The sequence below is a fragment of the Rhopalosiphum padi genome, chromosome 3 (genome assembly GCF_020882245.1).
Source record: "Rhopalosiphum padi isolate XX-2018 chromosome 3, ASM2088224v1, whole genome shotgun sequence".
In the NCBI taxonomy this organism is placed as follows: domain Eukaryota; kingdom Metazoa; phylum Arthropoda; class Insecta; order Hemiptera; family Aphididae; genus Rhopalosiphum; species Rhopalosiphum padi.
The window spans coordinates 39,938,929-39,955,918 of record NC_083599.1 but is presented as its reverse complement, the minus strand read 5'-3'; the positions used below and the strand labels follow the sequence as shown (position 1 = coordinate 39,955,918).

At 26.9% G+C, this 16,990-nt stretch overlaps 1 protein-coding gene and 1 pseudogene across 1 annotated transcript; both read right to left on the bottom strand.

The window, feature by feature from the left end:
• Positions 1–2,256: 2,256 nt before the first annotated feature.
• On the bottom strand, positions 2,257–3,785 carry LOC132925047 (uncharacterized; annotated as a pseudogene).
• Positions 3,786–7,730: 3,945 nt separating this feature from the next.
• Positions 7,731–13,508, bottom strand: LOC132924331 (armadillo repeat-containing protein gudu-like). The gene is made up of 10 exons (XM_060988565.1): positions 13,338–13,508; positions 13,072–13,248; positions 11,066–11,212; positions 10,777–10,989; positions 10,518–10,666; positions 10,128–10,448; positions 8,629–9,100; positions 8,315–8,503; positions 7,925–8,146; positions 7,731–7,856 (listed from the first exon to the last, which is right to left on the bottom strand). The coding sequence occupies exons 1-10, from the start codon at positions 13,506–13,508 to the stop codon at positions 7,731–7,733; spliced, it is 2,187 nt and encodes a 728-aa protein (XP_060844548.1).
• Positions 13,509–16,990: the final 3,482 nt, after the last annotated feature.

Sequence of the window (16,990 nt, the reverse complement as noted above, 5' to 3'; positions counted from 1 at the left end):
ATCAAAAATTTTAATCAGCACTCAATAATATTTCCTAAATTATTTTCACCGTGCATAATGCTACTTGTATATTTATATAAACAACAGCGTGTGTATGTTTTGGATAGACTAAGGAAGCCGCGCGTACGGTACAAATGTTTTTTAGGTATATTATTTGTTGATATGCGCCTACTGCACAATTTCATACACAATATTTATACTTCAATACCCAGTCTTCACATCTTTCTATACTTCATAATATATTTTAACATTTATAATTATATTTTTCTTGACTCTGTGTACACTTTAGAAATTATTATTATTTAATATTATTTTATTTTTGGTTATTGTAGTATTGTACATATTTATGTAGTTTGTAATTTTGAAGGGGCACATTTGACTGAGAAAAAAACTGTGGATCGACCTCCCAAACACTTCCCTGGGTCCCCCCCCTGACGTATGATATGTGTAAGTCTAGTGTATCTGATGCGGAGTCTGTTTATTATTACTTTTTCCATATAGTTTATTAATTGTGAAAAATCATTTTGTATATTTATGAAATGAATCTGCATATTTTATAGATTTTTATTGCATATAAATAAATGCCTTAATTAATAAGAAAAATATTAAAATTATCTGAAAAAAGTTATAGTTAGTATTTTTATTAATTAATTTTTTTTTATGAGTATATTTTAATTAAATATTTTCTATTTTATTAATGAATATAAATTAAATGTTTTTTAAATAATGGTTTTGAGAAAACCCAGTGATATATTGTATTTTGTATAATAATAGTATTTATACAGACTTAAAGTTTATTTAAAAAAAAAAATTAAAAATTAATAAAATATAATTAATTATATTTATAATTTTTTATTAATTATTCATAGACAATAATTATTTATGTTCAAATTTTCATAACCGTTTTTTATTACTGATGATAATCCTAATTTATATATAACCAAAAAAATAAATATTTACCTTTAATTTACAGAATCAAAAAATGGAATCGCCCGAAATATTATACATTAAATCCAAGATCGAAGATCTATTGATTCTAATGCAACGACAGAACGAAAGCCTGATGAATGATGAAAATCAAAAAAAAATCAATATCAGAATTATAAACCGAAAAATTAGGAAACTATTTAAAGAACCTGAAATAAACTTAGAAGAAATTATAAAACTGAAATATGAAAAATTTAACATTTTAGGCATTTATAATTTTTATAATTATTTGTTTTCTAGATGTGAATTACATTGTTTTAATGAACTAGGTAAACTGTATGATGAACTAGAGGATTGTAAAAATAATAACTGTGCGTATGAGCCTTACGTTTATTGAAATTCTTAATACAAATAAAAATTAATACAATTGTTGTTTTATTTGAGTCCTATGATTTTATTTACTTGAATTATATTTATTACAATTTATTAATTAAGTATTTATTTTACAACTAATAAACATTATTTTATGATCTACTTTTATGAACTATTAGTAAAACGCTTAGGACCATTTTTTAGTACATTTGTATAGTTAAATACCTAAATTACATAATTTATAATGTGGCAATAATATATATTTATTTTATACCATTTATTACATCTAATGACAAATGTAATATAGTTAGCTAAAAGCTGAAATTTATTTAATGTGAATTTTTGAAAATGACATAATATTTTTAAATCCAGCTATGAAAATGGAAAGTAGACCATCTCGGAAATGGCTCACAAAAGTATAGGGTGCAACTAAATAGTAAATTAAATATTTGTTACAGTAATACCTTTGTAAATTATAATATACACTACAATATATACTACATTGTACAGTACAGTGTTTATTCGATATTAAGATATTATAATATTACCTATAACTAGAATTATATACCAATATCGGTAATATTAGTTTCTATGATAGGTAAAAATGCATTCATGAATTTAGGGTATTACATAAAACCCCCACTTAAACACTCAAAAGTGAATTCTAATTTTAGATGCTAATTTGAAAGTTAAAACCTATGCCAGGTCTTGGTTAATTTTATTTAGATACCTCATACCTAAGGAGTACCCAAGATATCCTTGGAGTGGATTTCATTTTATATTTATAATAAAATTTTTTACTGCTAATGGCCATAGTTAACAATGCTTTAATTTAGACCATTAAAAGAAATTAAAAAGTTTTACTTTATTGTCAAAAGTAAAAATAAAATAAAATGTATTATATTATTCAAAATGTGTTGTTGTCAGTTTTTACACAGATAAAAAATGGAAATTAATTTAACACTTAACAAGAAAGACCCTTAAATTTGGATGTGCGATAGAAACTTCTGTCTCAAAAAGTTATAAAAACTTTCTAAGTTATTGTTTGTCCTTCTTGAGACACCATTCACAGATAATAAATTAACTCCGACACGTCTTATCCAGTAACTTAAGTTTAACAATAATAGAAAATGTGAATTTTAATAAGTGAAACATATCTGTAGTACATACAATTATTATGATTTACTATCTACTTTTAGTAATATTGAAACAAATTAGGTAATAGAATGTTGTAGTGGATAGCATATGCCTTAATGAAAAAAAAACCTTATTCAATTTCTGCACTGGGCAATAATGGTTAACACATTAAAATGTACAACATTTTCAACGCATACAGATTTGAATTAATAGTTTGTAAACAATTTAGTGATTTCATTTTTTTCAATACAGCCTGTAAATTAAATTTATATTAATAAGAAAATAATAAGTGATAAATATCTTAATTAGTACTATTTATACAGTAAACTTCTACATTTTTTTTTTTCATTTTTTTATAATTATAAAACTTTAAGATGCAGTGATATTCTAATTTGCTATCTCCATCTATCTAACGTACTCGTTTAAAAATATACCATTTTCAAAAAAAAATATAGGTATTTGTAAAATATTATTGTATTAATGTAGAAATTAGTGATAATAATCCAAAACTGGATAATTTTATAAATATTTTATCAAAAAGGATATATTGTTTGAATAATATTTATATAGTCTCATATTCAAGTTTGGTATTTAATAGATGTATAAACTCAAATTTCAACCCAGAGTATTACTTTGATTTTATGTATTTTAATTTTTCTATTTTTCCTGTCAAATCAATATAGACTAGATAGCATAAGCAGCCAAGTAGGTATCAGTCAAATATAAAATTATGCTTATTGCATTGAAAAATGTTCAATGTACCATAATATTTAATAATTAATAATTTAAAATGTTTATAAATAAAAAACTACAATCTATACTTGAATGATGTATTAGTATTCAATACAGGTATACCTACATTAATATTTTTAGAAAAATAATTTAAATTGGTTTATGTAACAAACTTAAAGTACTAATCAACAGTAGATAAACTGACCTGAATATGACATGAAACTGACATCCTAAGATACGTGTGCCTTCAACACCTAAACTAGAAGATAATGCATCTCTAAGAGCCAGTTCAAAATCAGTTATAATCAATGATAGCGATAAGTTAGGAAGTAAATTATTTTTCATATAATTCATTACACATCGAAATGAATTTCTAGATTTAGTTTCCATTAACACATATGCTATTGGTATGGACTGCAAAAGAAAATATCAAGTTTTAACTACAACTAATTAACATTTTCTGTTGGGTTGATATTATATCAATAAAAATAATAGTTATCAATACGTAACTATACATCAAATTAAATATAACTTACATAATTATCAATCATAAAATGAATACTCAGAAGTTGATTGCCCAATGCCCAAAATAGATGGAACAACTTTAAAAGTGGCATCTGCGTGGACTTTGTTTATGCCATGTGACAGTACCTACTATATTTATTAAATGTGTACATGCTAATATAACGCTGTATTTACCTAAAACATGTTATCACACATTTTTAATTAATCGCATGAATAAATATTAATATTCTAAAATAGGTAAACAAATTATTATAAAGAAACATATTATGGGGCTACTGTTTATATAGGTATTGTGATCTTACTAAGAATTTATTGTTTAATAAACTATTTTATTTCATAATTTTATTTTAATAAATTAATCGTAACTAATAACTATTATTTAAACATAATAAAGATGTAATACTCGTACAAATTGTGGGTGCTTAATTTTTAATGATTATTCTTATCAAATTTAAAGTATAATATAGGTAATAGGTATTATCATAAAAATTCGTGTACATTTTAAGAAAAGACACTAATAGTAATTATAAAAGTTAAAACTAAAATTACCTATAAATCCAGATACTACAGATTTTTAAATAAAAAGGTTAAGAAGTAGGTATAAAGTTTTGATAATTCTAATAATTTTTTTAAATTCTGCAGGGTACAATTAAAAAAAAATTTTATTTATAAGCAATTCAAATTAAATATAAATAATACCATCAAAATCTCTAATGAATCTACTAAATATGTAATTGTTGCAACACGTATATCTACAAAATCCCCTTTATCAAATTTAATAGCCAACTCATGTAATGTTTGGGTAAGCGGTCACTTTGTACCGTCCAATGGTCCATTGTTTAAATTGTATAACGCGGACATTTTGTATGGTCAGGTAAAATTTTAGATTGCAGAACGCGGACACTTTGTATTATCAAAATTATTTATGTTTTGGTACTGGTTACATAAAATTAATAGCTTATTATTTTCACTAGAATTAGATATTTGCTTCTTATGTAACCTATTGCCATATTCGTTCAATTGTATCTATTCGCCCGCAAAATTGTCTAAAAACTCGGAGAATGTATAAGATAGATACTTATATATACCAAATAAAATTTAAACATTCTTAATAAAATTGTATATAATAGGTAGTACAAAGTATCCGCGTTCGCATTTTTAATGATCGACTGTATAAAGTGACCTAGAGGCTAGAAGGCTAGAACCAATATTTATGGCAAAGCAGGTAGGGAGGATCTCCTAACAGAGCGCATTATACTTTCTGCAGTTGACCAGCATAAGACAAGCAGCAACTCTGTGTCTAGAATACATTAATAGTTATTAGCAGAATTAAGTAGGATATTAAAAAATGTTTAGTATGTGACACAAGAATTAATCATGTAAGATACTTTATAAAAATAGAACCGTAAAGAAGTTTCACTTCAAAATGTATATAAATACTAAAATACCTACAAATATTTGAACCTTAATAATTATTGATAAAATAACAGTATTTTTCAATAATAGTAGGTAGGTATTCAATACATAATTTACCAGTGTAGGTACCATATACATTACCTTTTTGCTTTATCATCATACATAAGTTTCAAAGAGATGTTTTCATTTTTAGATCGTTCTTTTAAGTTTTAACCAGAGGTGGACTGGGGAAGGTCCAGCCCACTATTCGAAATTCATTATCTGCCTAATTACTAAACGTCTACCCCCCCCCAAAAAAAACATATGTTTACTCAAATTGTGATTACATATATACGTTTATGGCCCAAATAATCTTTAATCTTTATACAAAATAATTATTAGGTACTGAATCAATATTCAGTATTGTGATTGTGATTTATAATTGTGATTGTGAATATGTTTATACTGTTTATAGTTATTAATTTGTTATAATATATTATTTGTTATTGTATAATATCATTAATATCTAAATAGTAAATATTATCATCAAGCATGGCACTAGAATTTTTTTTTCCCAGGGGGGGGGCAGCGTGAGGCAAATATGCTTTAAATATAGCTGGAAAATCCTAGGTAGGTACGTTATTCTTGTTGAATAAAAAATAACTGCTAAATGCTTATGTTAATATTGATGAAGTAATTGACCAGTTTAAATTAATTGTACCAAATGATAGAAATATCACTTATTTTATAATAAGTAATTACAATTGGATATTCTGATTTAATTATTACTATTATATTATAAATTATGATATTATTAGCATTATCATTATCATTAATTCAGTACAATGTATTTTTTTAAGAACACTAAATCGATTAACTATTCTACGATTTATTAATTATTTAATGCTATACAGTTAATAAAGTCTGATAGTAACAATGACCTGGTGCTTTCAAAATTAGTGAATGTAAGGGTGTGTGTTTACATTTATCAATTGTTAAAAAATAAATAATTATATTATTATAGCCACTGTATAGTAACAATAACACGGCCTCTGTATAATACAATCAAAATTTAATAAATTTTTACTGTTCAACATTTATTTGGCGAATTGTTAAAAAAAATGGGCTGCTTAATTTTGTATGCTGCATCTGCAATTATTATTAAAATCTTCAATTAGAGTTTATAATTAATAAAAGTAATTGTTAATATTTATAACTAAACGTATCATTTCTATTTTATATTATTGTCTATTCTCTATAGTACTATACTATAATATTATGTGCGAATACGTAACCTATGTCAATAAACCAAAACCGTGTTGTCTATGTCAACATTGACCAAATTCCTAATGTAAATGTCAACATCCACTAGTACATGTCTATATTATTTTAATTTTTCAACATTCACCAATTTAGTATGTGTATGTCGAATATTTTGATTATTTTGCCAATTTGCCATACAAAAATTATTATTTTAAAAAAAAAGGCGAAAATTGTTCTGCTTATTACAACATGACAAACTGTCATGACATTTTGAACTGCATAAAATGCCAACATTTCTACAACCACACTTTTTTTGGTGCACTTTAATTTGCAATTACATCTTGTATAGGTAGGTACTAGAATTTTAGATAAGATCAGATTAAATAATATCGGCATTACCAACATTCACCAATATCGTCAAAGTCGACATTCCCTAGTAAATGTTTACAAATAGTACAAATTTAATCAATATGCCAACATTCACCAATGACTTTGATGTATGACGACATTAGCCGGTGGTTGTCAGCACTCACCAATTGCGGACATTCACAGTAACATATTGATTTTACAATGTTTTTATTTTTTTTATGTCTGTCATTATGATTTAAAGTAGTAATAGTGCTTTGATTTTTGACTTCAGTTCCTCTTTGAAAAGGAAATTGAATCGAGTTGGTACTTTCAAAAGTAAAAAATTTCCAGTAGTTTTTAAAAGCTTGGGAAAAACGATAAAAAAAGTGACGGAAAAACGGAAATTTTTACACATTATCAGTTTTTCGATAAAATCGATTTTTTTAATTTGCTGTAACTCAAAAACGAATCATTGTAAATACTTGACATTTTCAACAAATGTTTATATTAGCGTTATCTAATTACGATTAAATTTTCAAAATATCTTGACTTTTTTTAAGCTACTTATAAATAATTGAAATTTTCGATTTTTCTAAGTTATTTTTTTAAAATGACTATTAAAAAAATTGGCTGTCCAAAAATTTTTTAAAATTTAATACAAGGTTTATTATAAGTTGTACTTATTGTAGTAAAAAAAAAAAATCAAAAATCGTTAGTCATAATTTTTGTTTATAAGCATTTAAAGTTCAAATGTTTACGAAATATATCATATAATATATCCTACAATTATCCTAGACTGACAAATCATCTCCGTTCAGAATTGTTTTTCGTATACAATGATATTATATGTCATTGCATTCAAATTTAACACATCCATTATAGTGATCTACTCTCAATTTCTACTATACAACAAAGCGATTTCCACTTGCCCATCTTTTATTTTATATATATTATTACTGATAGTATGATAATAAATTGTATACTGCATATATATTTTTACGTATAATAAAGAAATTATAATTACATAATTTTCAATGTTTCGTTGTACATTCTTGAAGCTGGCCTATAGCTGCGCTTGCTTTCCTTACGTTACTTAAACAGTTAACAGCAGCCATGGCCGTTTTAGGTTTATCCGAATGTATACATTTTTTCAAAAACTAAACAGTTTCATAAATATTTTTAAATATATAAGTACCACATTTTTCAAAAAAAAATATTAATATACCGGAAGAAATCCTAAAGCTTCAATTCTTACACAACTTAATGGGTCTTCTGATAGTCCACTAAGCGCAAGAGGAACGTTGTCTCTGACGACTGAGTGTTCTGACTGCGTGTACTTAAGTAATTGATCAATAACGTTTTGGCTACTGAATCTACGCGCCGTCAAACCAATGGTGCAACATTTACCCAAAGCTTTGCAAAGATTAGCTCTCAAGTTTGTATGCTCCTGTAACAGATAATTATATATTTATATTACCAATATCTATAGATTTTTCAGAAAGTTATTTATTAGTTAATTTTTTAATAAATCGTATTATTATGTATCGTATAGGTTGTAGAGAGGTATATTATAATTAATCATTCAAGTAAAGTGTACATGAAGATTTAAACTTGCCGTAAATACGAGATTTGACAAATTTTCAACGATTCCTGCATCAAGCATTATTTTTAAATTCTCTTCGAATGTAGCAATCACGTCAATCAGATGACAAACTGCCGCTAAAAAATCCAAATTCTTGTGCGTCAATAAATCTACTAGATCACAGACCGCCTCGTACATTCCCTTGAGAGGATTCAGACTGAACTAAACAAGCGTATACAACGCAAAAAAATAATGATAAAACTAGTATTTCTATGATATAACCCACTAAACATATACAATATTGTTAATAATACCTAAATATTATAATTTATAATAGGTATATTTACTTTTGTGTTTTCAACTATCATGGCCAGACATTCAGCAACGGCAATAATCGTTTGTGGCTCATAGAAGTCCTCGTACTTGTCAAACTCGTCCACGTCAAGGGACGGCAACAGCACGAAAATCAACCGAAACCCTTTGGCTTCATCGATCATTTCCATAGTCTGTGGGTCACTGGATGCCCGACCCAGAGCGGTGCATACGTGTGCCAACACTAAGCTGTGCAGACTAATATTGAGTAGGTCCAGATACTTGGGCACGGCTAATTGTCTAAGTTTGTTTCGCAAAGATTCCGATGTCCACAGTTCAGACAACGTAGCAACTGCGTAGCCGATCACCCGATCGTCATATTTGTATGCTAACAGTTCCAATAGGGAATCTACAACGAGGTCTTTCTCGATAACTTGTCTGCATTTCGTGTGCAACGATGTCTTCCACAGCAGGGTGATAACTAACACCATAACGTGGTCGTCATTCCTATAGAACACAAAATTTTAAATAATTAATATAGTTTTTATACTAGTTATAACAGTTATATACTAGCACTAGGTAATGGATACCTGCGACAGCATAATTAATAAAACAATATGTTTTGGAGATTAAAAAGGGGTGCCAATAAGTTGGGGTTGTCGGTGATAAGGTTAATAATATTGAAATCACATGATATGCATTAATTGTTATTTTATGAAAGTTATAAGTACTTACTGATATTGATTTAGTTGTACTCTTTATTATTAAGTATATTATTAATAGTCCATATTATAATTGATTGTTATATAGGCGCTAATAGGTGTTATAATATGTATTATGTATGAATATAATATGGCACATATTTTTAGAAATAAATAATAATTATTTATTTTATCTTCCTTGTGAGTTATAGATCACTTATATTTTATGTATATATTTGCAATTGACAGACTGACTGATCAACGTACAACCAAAACTTACTACCGACCGACTCATTTGAAATTTCGAGGCAATATATTTATTACTACTATAGGCGCACTAAGAAACGATTTTACAAATTCTAATTTTGTAGATAAATTTGTACAGGGATTTGTTAGGTCACGAAAAACGATTATTTGTTTGTTTGTGTATATTTGGTAAAACAAGACGGTTTGGTTTTGCAAAAAAAAAAAATAGTCTACATTTTCCAAGGCCCAAGAAACATACAAAATAAATAACAATTATTTTTAATTAGCGAGTAACAATTTTACGGACCACAGATGTCACACATATTAACATATTAACTTATATACTTATCAGTTATCACTATGGACATAATTATAGTAAGAAGAACTGACTCTCAAACCAAATTTTAAAAATATTTACATTTATATTTAAAATGTTTAATTATTAAGGATTTATTTCAAGAATCTTTATTATAACAAAAATTTTACAGAACGACCAATTTTAAGTACCTATTCTATTAAGTGATTTCCGGTTAGTGTTATGCATATACTTTTACTATTATATTTTTAATATATAGGTTTGTTTTTACTGGAATTTTAATAAAGCTTTAAATATGGCTTCCATCCCCTTGTATTTCAGCAGTATGTCGTATATATCAGGACTGCCATCGAACATGCACAGTAACGTTTCAGCCGCTTTTTCCGCAAGCGGGGTAGTATCACTGACTAAAAACTGTATGACTTGCTGCAAAATGTTTAGCTCTTTCAGTGCTACTCTAATGCTTTTATTTTGTCTAATAACTTCTGGCCGCGTACGGCAACATTCTGCAACTAAACTCATTATAGAAATTTGAGTTTCGCCATGTACAGAGTTCAACAGTTCAGAAAGCAGTTGCACGAATCCAGTTTCCCTATAAAAACATATATTTAATTTGATGCTTGACGCACCATCATAGCAATTAATTGTTCATTCGTTTTACCACAACTGTTTTTGGCTTTTTAAAGACCGACACAGTTGTCTTAGGGTACCGGAACAGCAGTTCATCAATCTCACTGTGGTCCGATTTGTCTCGTCCATACTATTTAAGTACATGGGTAATATGTGTTTCGATATGTTTATCATTGCTACCTTAAATTTGGATCGTTAATTTTATTAAAATATTTGACCAACAACCAGCAGTTGAATTTGTTTAATTTAATATGCGATCAATGAGCGTCGAAAATACTTTACGTGTGTACCATGATCTTAATACCGCCACTAAGACGAATAAGCTTTCTGCCTCTTCTCAGTTTGGAAATGTTATATATCGTTTCTGAAGCTAAGTATTTGACGTTGTAGTTGTTTTTTAATAACATAATATTCATCAATGGTTTCACTGCGTCCAATTTACACAACGAACATTGGATTCCGTAATGTTGGGACATTTCGTGTATAATGATCAAGGCGTTTTCCTAAATTATCATTGTTACATTTGTGATCAAAAGAATAAGTAGCGAATCTATAATAATGAGATTGTTTTCTATATACCATACAATCTTCATTGTTACATTCCAGTAAATTAACTAACACTTTGAAGCCGTTTAAAGCAACAAACATGTTTTGATATGGTCCCTCTAATATTTTTTCCATTTTGAGTTTGATCAACGCAGCCAGAGTTTTTGTCGGGTCAGTATTCTAAAGTTTCAAAGTAAATTTAAATATATAAGACAAGTAATACTATGATATTACAGTTAGAACTGGGAATCTGTCAAAACAAGTTTTAATTTCAAATTAAATGTCTAAATGAAAAAGTTAGTTTAATTGAAGTAGGTATAGCTGAAAATAAAACTTAGAACATGCACTACCATCATAAGAAATATTTCCATAGGCCGTCTTTGAAATTAATTAAGATAATTTCAACTGGTCGGCTATTAACATAATTTAGTTAATTCCAATATTGTATATACATAATAATAATAATAATAACATAATATTCATATAACAACTGTGAATATCATGTAATTTATATAATCATTCGTATAGCTTTAGAGTGCCTATTTCTTAGTTCGTGAGTGCAATAATATTCATTATTATATAAGTGTAATTTTCACATTATTTATGGTCGGAAAGTTTCTCAGTCATTATTTGATATAAATTATGAGTGTAATTGATTTTCAAGAAAAATATTTTTTTTAAGAATATTAAAGAATCAGTGGAAAAAAAGACAATGATAATATAACTGCGTTGCAAAAAAAGGACACGATTTCTATTTGAAGGAGATCGAGGTTTAAAAATATTATGAATGTTAATGCATACAGCGCATACAATATTAGTGAAACTTAAAATATATTAAATACACTAAAATAAATAAATATTAAATACTATATTGTATTGGTTACTGGTTAGTAATAATTTATTAAATTTATTAGTTGGCTGTATATGATAATAAATAATAATAATAATAATAATACATGATTATGAAAATCACAGTCGAATGTATAAACAATGTTTATAAATAATGATAGTTATATAATTTATGATAAATTCATAAATGGAATATTTACAAAATTAAACCTTAAAACAAAAATGTAAAAAGTAAAAAATAAAAATAATATACAATAAAAGGTAATAACTGATTTTTATATCTTATATTGTAAACTAGGTAATAGAACACATGTACCTAAATATATTGTATATAGGTACATAATGTTGTATTAGTTTATTATACAAATCTTTACTATATGCAGTACGTGTCTATGGAATCAAGAAAATAACATTAAATAATTATTACCTACTCGTTTTTGAACATGGCTGATGTTATAGGTATATAAAAAAATTGTGTATAATATTGTTATCTTAAGAATATTAATTAATAACCAGGCATCGGGACGTATAGCACTTAAAATCTTTAAAATAAGCGCTTAAAAACATCAATATAAGCACTCAAATAAGCATTTAAAAAACTTAAATTTGAGTAAAAATATTTAATCAAAAAAAAAAAAAAAACTTTCATTTTACATGATAAAGTACAAGACATAATTTGTAACTGTGCTAAAAATAATATAATTAAAGACTACAAAAAATATTGAAACAAAATGATTAGGAAAAGTTTATAACTAAAAAATAAAAAAATAAAAATAAATCTTTAAATTATAGAAAAATTTAACTTAAAAAACCATAAAAAGTAAAAAAATTGGTCAAAAAAACAAAATAATCAGAAAAACTGGAAAAAGCATATTTTTAAAAAAATCATTGAAAAAAGCAAAAAAAGCACTTTCAAATTGTATAATTGAACGTGTTTTAACATGACATACACTTCCATAGTTCCATAGTAGGTATTCTGCTACATTTTAAGTCAATCAATAAAAATAAGCAAATGCTTTAAGTCTCGAGCCCTGTTAATAACTATTACAACTTACAATATTATATCATACAATCTTAATATAAGGTATTACGTAATAAAGTTATAAAATATATTTGCACATCACATTACCTAATATTTCTAATTCCTATATATAGATTACTTACCCCTAATTAAAAATAAATGTATTCACCTTAATTTCTGCTAACAGTCTTTTTAAAGTTTCAAAATCAGATTTTTCTAGTCCAGTGTTCAATGTTGGATTATACCACCGTTGTTCTTCCATTTCAGTTTGAGTTAAACTATCAGTAGAACTATTGTCCAAATCCTCCCGTGGTGTCACATCGATCACGAGTGGTTCGACAACATTCTTGAAATCACAAAAATATGACAAAATCAGGGCAGAGTAGGCACTTAATCATTTAATGAATAATTGTAACTAATTATGTCACTCATTACCATAAAATGCACTTTGTCACTTTCATCGAGTGTAAATACTGATTCATTTTCAATGTCCTTTGTATCACCTTGTTCTTGCCGTTTAGTTCCGACATCTAGATTTTCAGGAACAGAGACTCCCAATAAAACAAAAACATCTTTTGACGCTAATTCAACTTGCTCATCTGCCATAATAATAAAGTTTTCTCAAATTATTTCACAATATCTGAATAATAATAAAAAAAATAGGATTTAGAAATTGTTATGAATTAAATAACATACATGTTACTTAGCAAACTAATAATAAATAATTTGCACCAATTTTACAGAAATTTAACATGTTATATTGTTATGTACAACATATACCAAATTATGTGTGATGAAAATGATGGGGATCATGTTTAGAATTTAGAATAGTTACTACGATTTTTTATATTATATTATGTTCGTATAATAAATTTTCGTATTATATCAACTCAAATATTATAATTCCTTTATAAAAATAATACTAATACTACTAATAATAATATATATTTTTATCTTTTTCAATACCCACTAGAGTTATATATTACAAACTAAGTATAAAAAAAGTTAATTAAATCCTTAATCATTTCCCGGATTTTTTGTGACTATTAACTAGGTAGCTATATAATATAATATATATAATGCAGCATAATGTCCATTTTATAAACTATGATAATATCATCTAAAGTCAAATTTAAATTAATGAAATCAAAACTCTTATTTTACACTTTTTTTTTATTGAGATTTTAACAAAATATTATAATATCTCGACAATTAAAAATAAAATACTTACATAAAATCTTATATATAACGTAAAAAATAAAAACTAATAAAATTCACTCTTTTAAATTCTAAGGCCTGACTGCATTAAATATATGAGTCGTGAGTGTAAGTTTAATTAAATTGATGCTGTCTGTTGAAAGAGCCTCAAAGAGGGAAAAGTTAATTTCATAAGTGGAGAAATGGGACTTTAAGTGGGTTCTCTGAATACAGAGAAAAGGACAATTGAGGAGAAGGTGCTGGAAGTCGCAATAATCCCCTCCACAATTATGAAGAGGAAAATAAGGGCTACTGTTGAGTCCCAGTTTAAATGTGTGGTGGGGTAATACAACGGTCCTTAACCTTTGTGTAGTAGCGACCTTAGATATTTACTACATTTTTTATGCGACCTTTTTATAAATAATGTTCAATGGCGGTTTAAATTTTAGCCGTAATTTAGTGTAGGGCTGGATTCTACACTTTTTCTTTGTATAATATTTTATATTCTAGTCCTTACCACGTAAATTGGCCCGTAACGTCACAAACCTAGTGGTCAATTCGAGTCGGTGGTTTTCACAATAGTAAAAGTAATTGGCGTTAATATACAAGGCGTGGCTGAAATAAACGGTTTAATTTGAGAACTCATAGCTAACGAGCTGGGTATGCCGTGAGGGTATTGGATGTTTCGATGCTTACGGGTCAGTTTTCGAGATGAAAACTAAAATTATATCATACGAGTATAGGTAAATTTTTGTTAAATCGAAAAAATAACATTCGTACGATTATAATTATCAAATATTTTGTAAATTGTAGGTACGTTTGTAATAAATTATATGACAAATTTATTAGTTTGAAATTGTATTTAATAATTTGAAGGATTCCTCTTGTTTGTTGATAATTTAACTTCCACATCTCTCTTTAATAGGTTATTAATTATTGGTAATACCTCATTGTCTTCATTATTCAAATAAGAACACGAACCTTCTAAGAAAACTTGTTCGGTCATAAAATCATGGAATATTGTATTTTTTCTTTGGTTGTAGAAAATTGTATATTGCCTTAATCTTCTTGTTACCCCGGTTTTTGTCCTTAGCGGGAATCAATATAAAATCCAGGAATGCTATATCGTATAACATGCAAATGTTTACATTTAGAACTTGATTATTAACATTATTTCTTGAATTTCTATAAATGCCATTTTCAGTTGTACATAAGTAGAATTTTATGGTCCAAGTTTGTACGGTCCAGAAACGTTTAATCCACGTTTGTACTGTCCAGATATGTACAGACCTGGTTTATACGATCCAGATTTATAAATTCCAGATTTATACGCGCGCCATACACAATACACATACTTATAAATTATAATGTATCCGTTTTAAGGGGGTACGAGTAGGCCATAAATATTAATCATTAATATTTTTTGGGAAACATTCAAAAACCTTAAATTTTTAATGCATCTTAAACCAAAAAATTATATTGGTCAGAAAAGGAACGTGTTAAGTTCAAATAGAGATTAAAAAATTAAAATTAATAGTATGATATACTACCTACAGTAACAACGGTTATATTATAACAAAATCTAAGTAAACTAGATTACTCTCGCTATTATATACTACGCAAAATTCTCTGAAATCTCAACCCAAAAAATTTTGGTCTTTCATAAAAAATCTTAAATCATCACCCGGCTTACCAAATTCTATGTCTCTCAACCACGTAACAGCTGAAAATGGTCAAGAAATTGTTGATTTGTTTAGTCATTATTTTTCTTCCGTATATAAAAATTCAAATATTCAAATTAACACGAATACAACAAAAATAATAGAATCTAACGACTCTATTAACAAACTTCACATTGAGCTCATTGAAGTCTTCAACGAGTTAAATATTCTTGATTACAAAAATTCTATAGGTTCTGACGGTTTATCTCCTTTATTTCTATTTAATTGTAGATTTATACTATCCGCACCTATTACGTATCTTTTTAATACTTCTATAATAAATGGTAGTTTTCCATCTATTTGGAAATCCACCTACATCAACCCAATACATAAAAAAGGAAATAAATCATTAATCTCAAATTATCGCCCTATTTCAATAATATCTATCCTTCCTAAAATATTTTCAAAAATTGTTAATAATAAACTCACTCCTATTTTCAAAAACTTTATAGTACCACACCAATGTGGGTTTCGTAGTAATAATTCATCGGTAACTAACCTAATAAGTAATAACAATAAAACATGTTATACTTGAATCTTTCTCGAATGGTAACAAACAGATGTAATATACACTGACTTTGAAAAAGCCTTTGATAGTGTTAACCATAAATTATTAATTCATAAACTACAAAAAACTGGTTTCGCTATACCTCTTCTGTCATGGTTTGACTCATTTATAGGCGAACGAACACAAATAATTAAGTATAAAAGCTATGAATCAATTCCTATAAAAGTAACTTCCGGAGTTCCCCAAGGAGATCATATTTCTCCTCTTATATTTAACTTGTTTATTAATGATGTAGTATCTTCCATCACTCATTAAAATATACTTTTATTCGCTGATGATGCAAAAATTTATAAATCAATTTCATCCCTAGATGATAATTTACTCCTACAAAAAGATTTAATAGCATTTAACGAGTGGTGCATTTCTGATGGCCGCTCACTCAACATTAATAAATGTCAAATTTTAACATATTCATAAAAGCGTATTACACTCAACTATAATTATTCCATTTCAGACACTAGTTTAGAACGTGTACATATGATAAAGGACTTAGGAATAACTTTCGATACAAAATTATTATTCAACATGCATATATTAACAATTAAAAATAAAGCCCTATCAGTTTTTGGTATGATAAAACGAAATTGCTCAAAATTCAACGA

Bases quoted from the DNA above. Each gene is read 5' to 3' on its own strand.
- LOC132924331 (XM_060988565.1), bottom strand. From the start codon at position 13,508: ATGGCAGATGAGCAAGTTGAATTAGCGTCAAAAGATGTTTTTGTTTTA. The intron at 10,667-10,776 runs GTACACACGTAA...TCCAAATTTAAG, and splicing joins GTGGCGGTATTAAGATCATG to GTAGCAATGATAAACATATC. The intron at 8,147-8,314 runs GCAAGTTTAAAT...TATCTGTTACAG, and splicing joins TGTCAAATCTCGTATTTACG to GAGCATACAAACTTGAGAGC.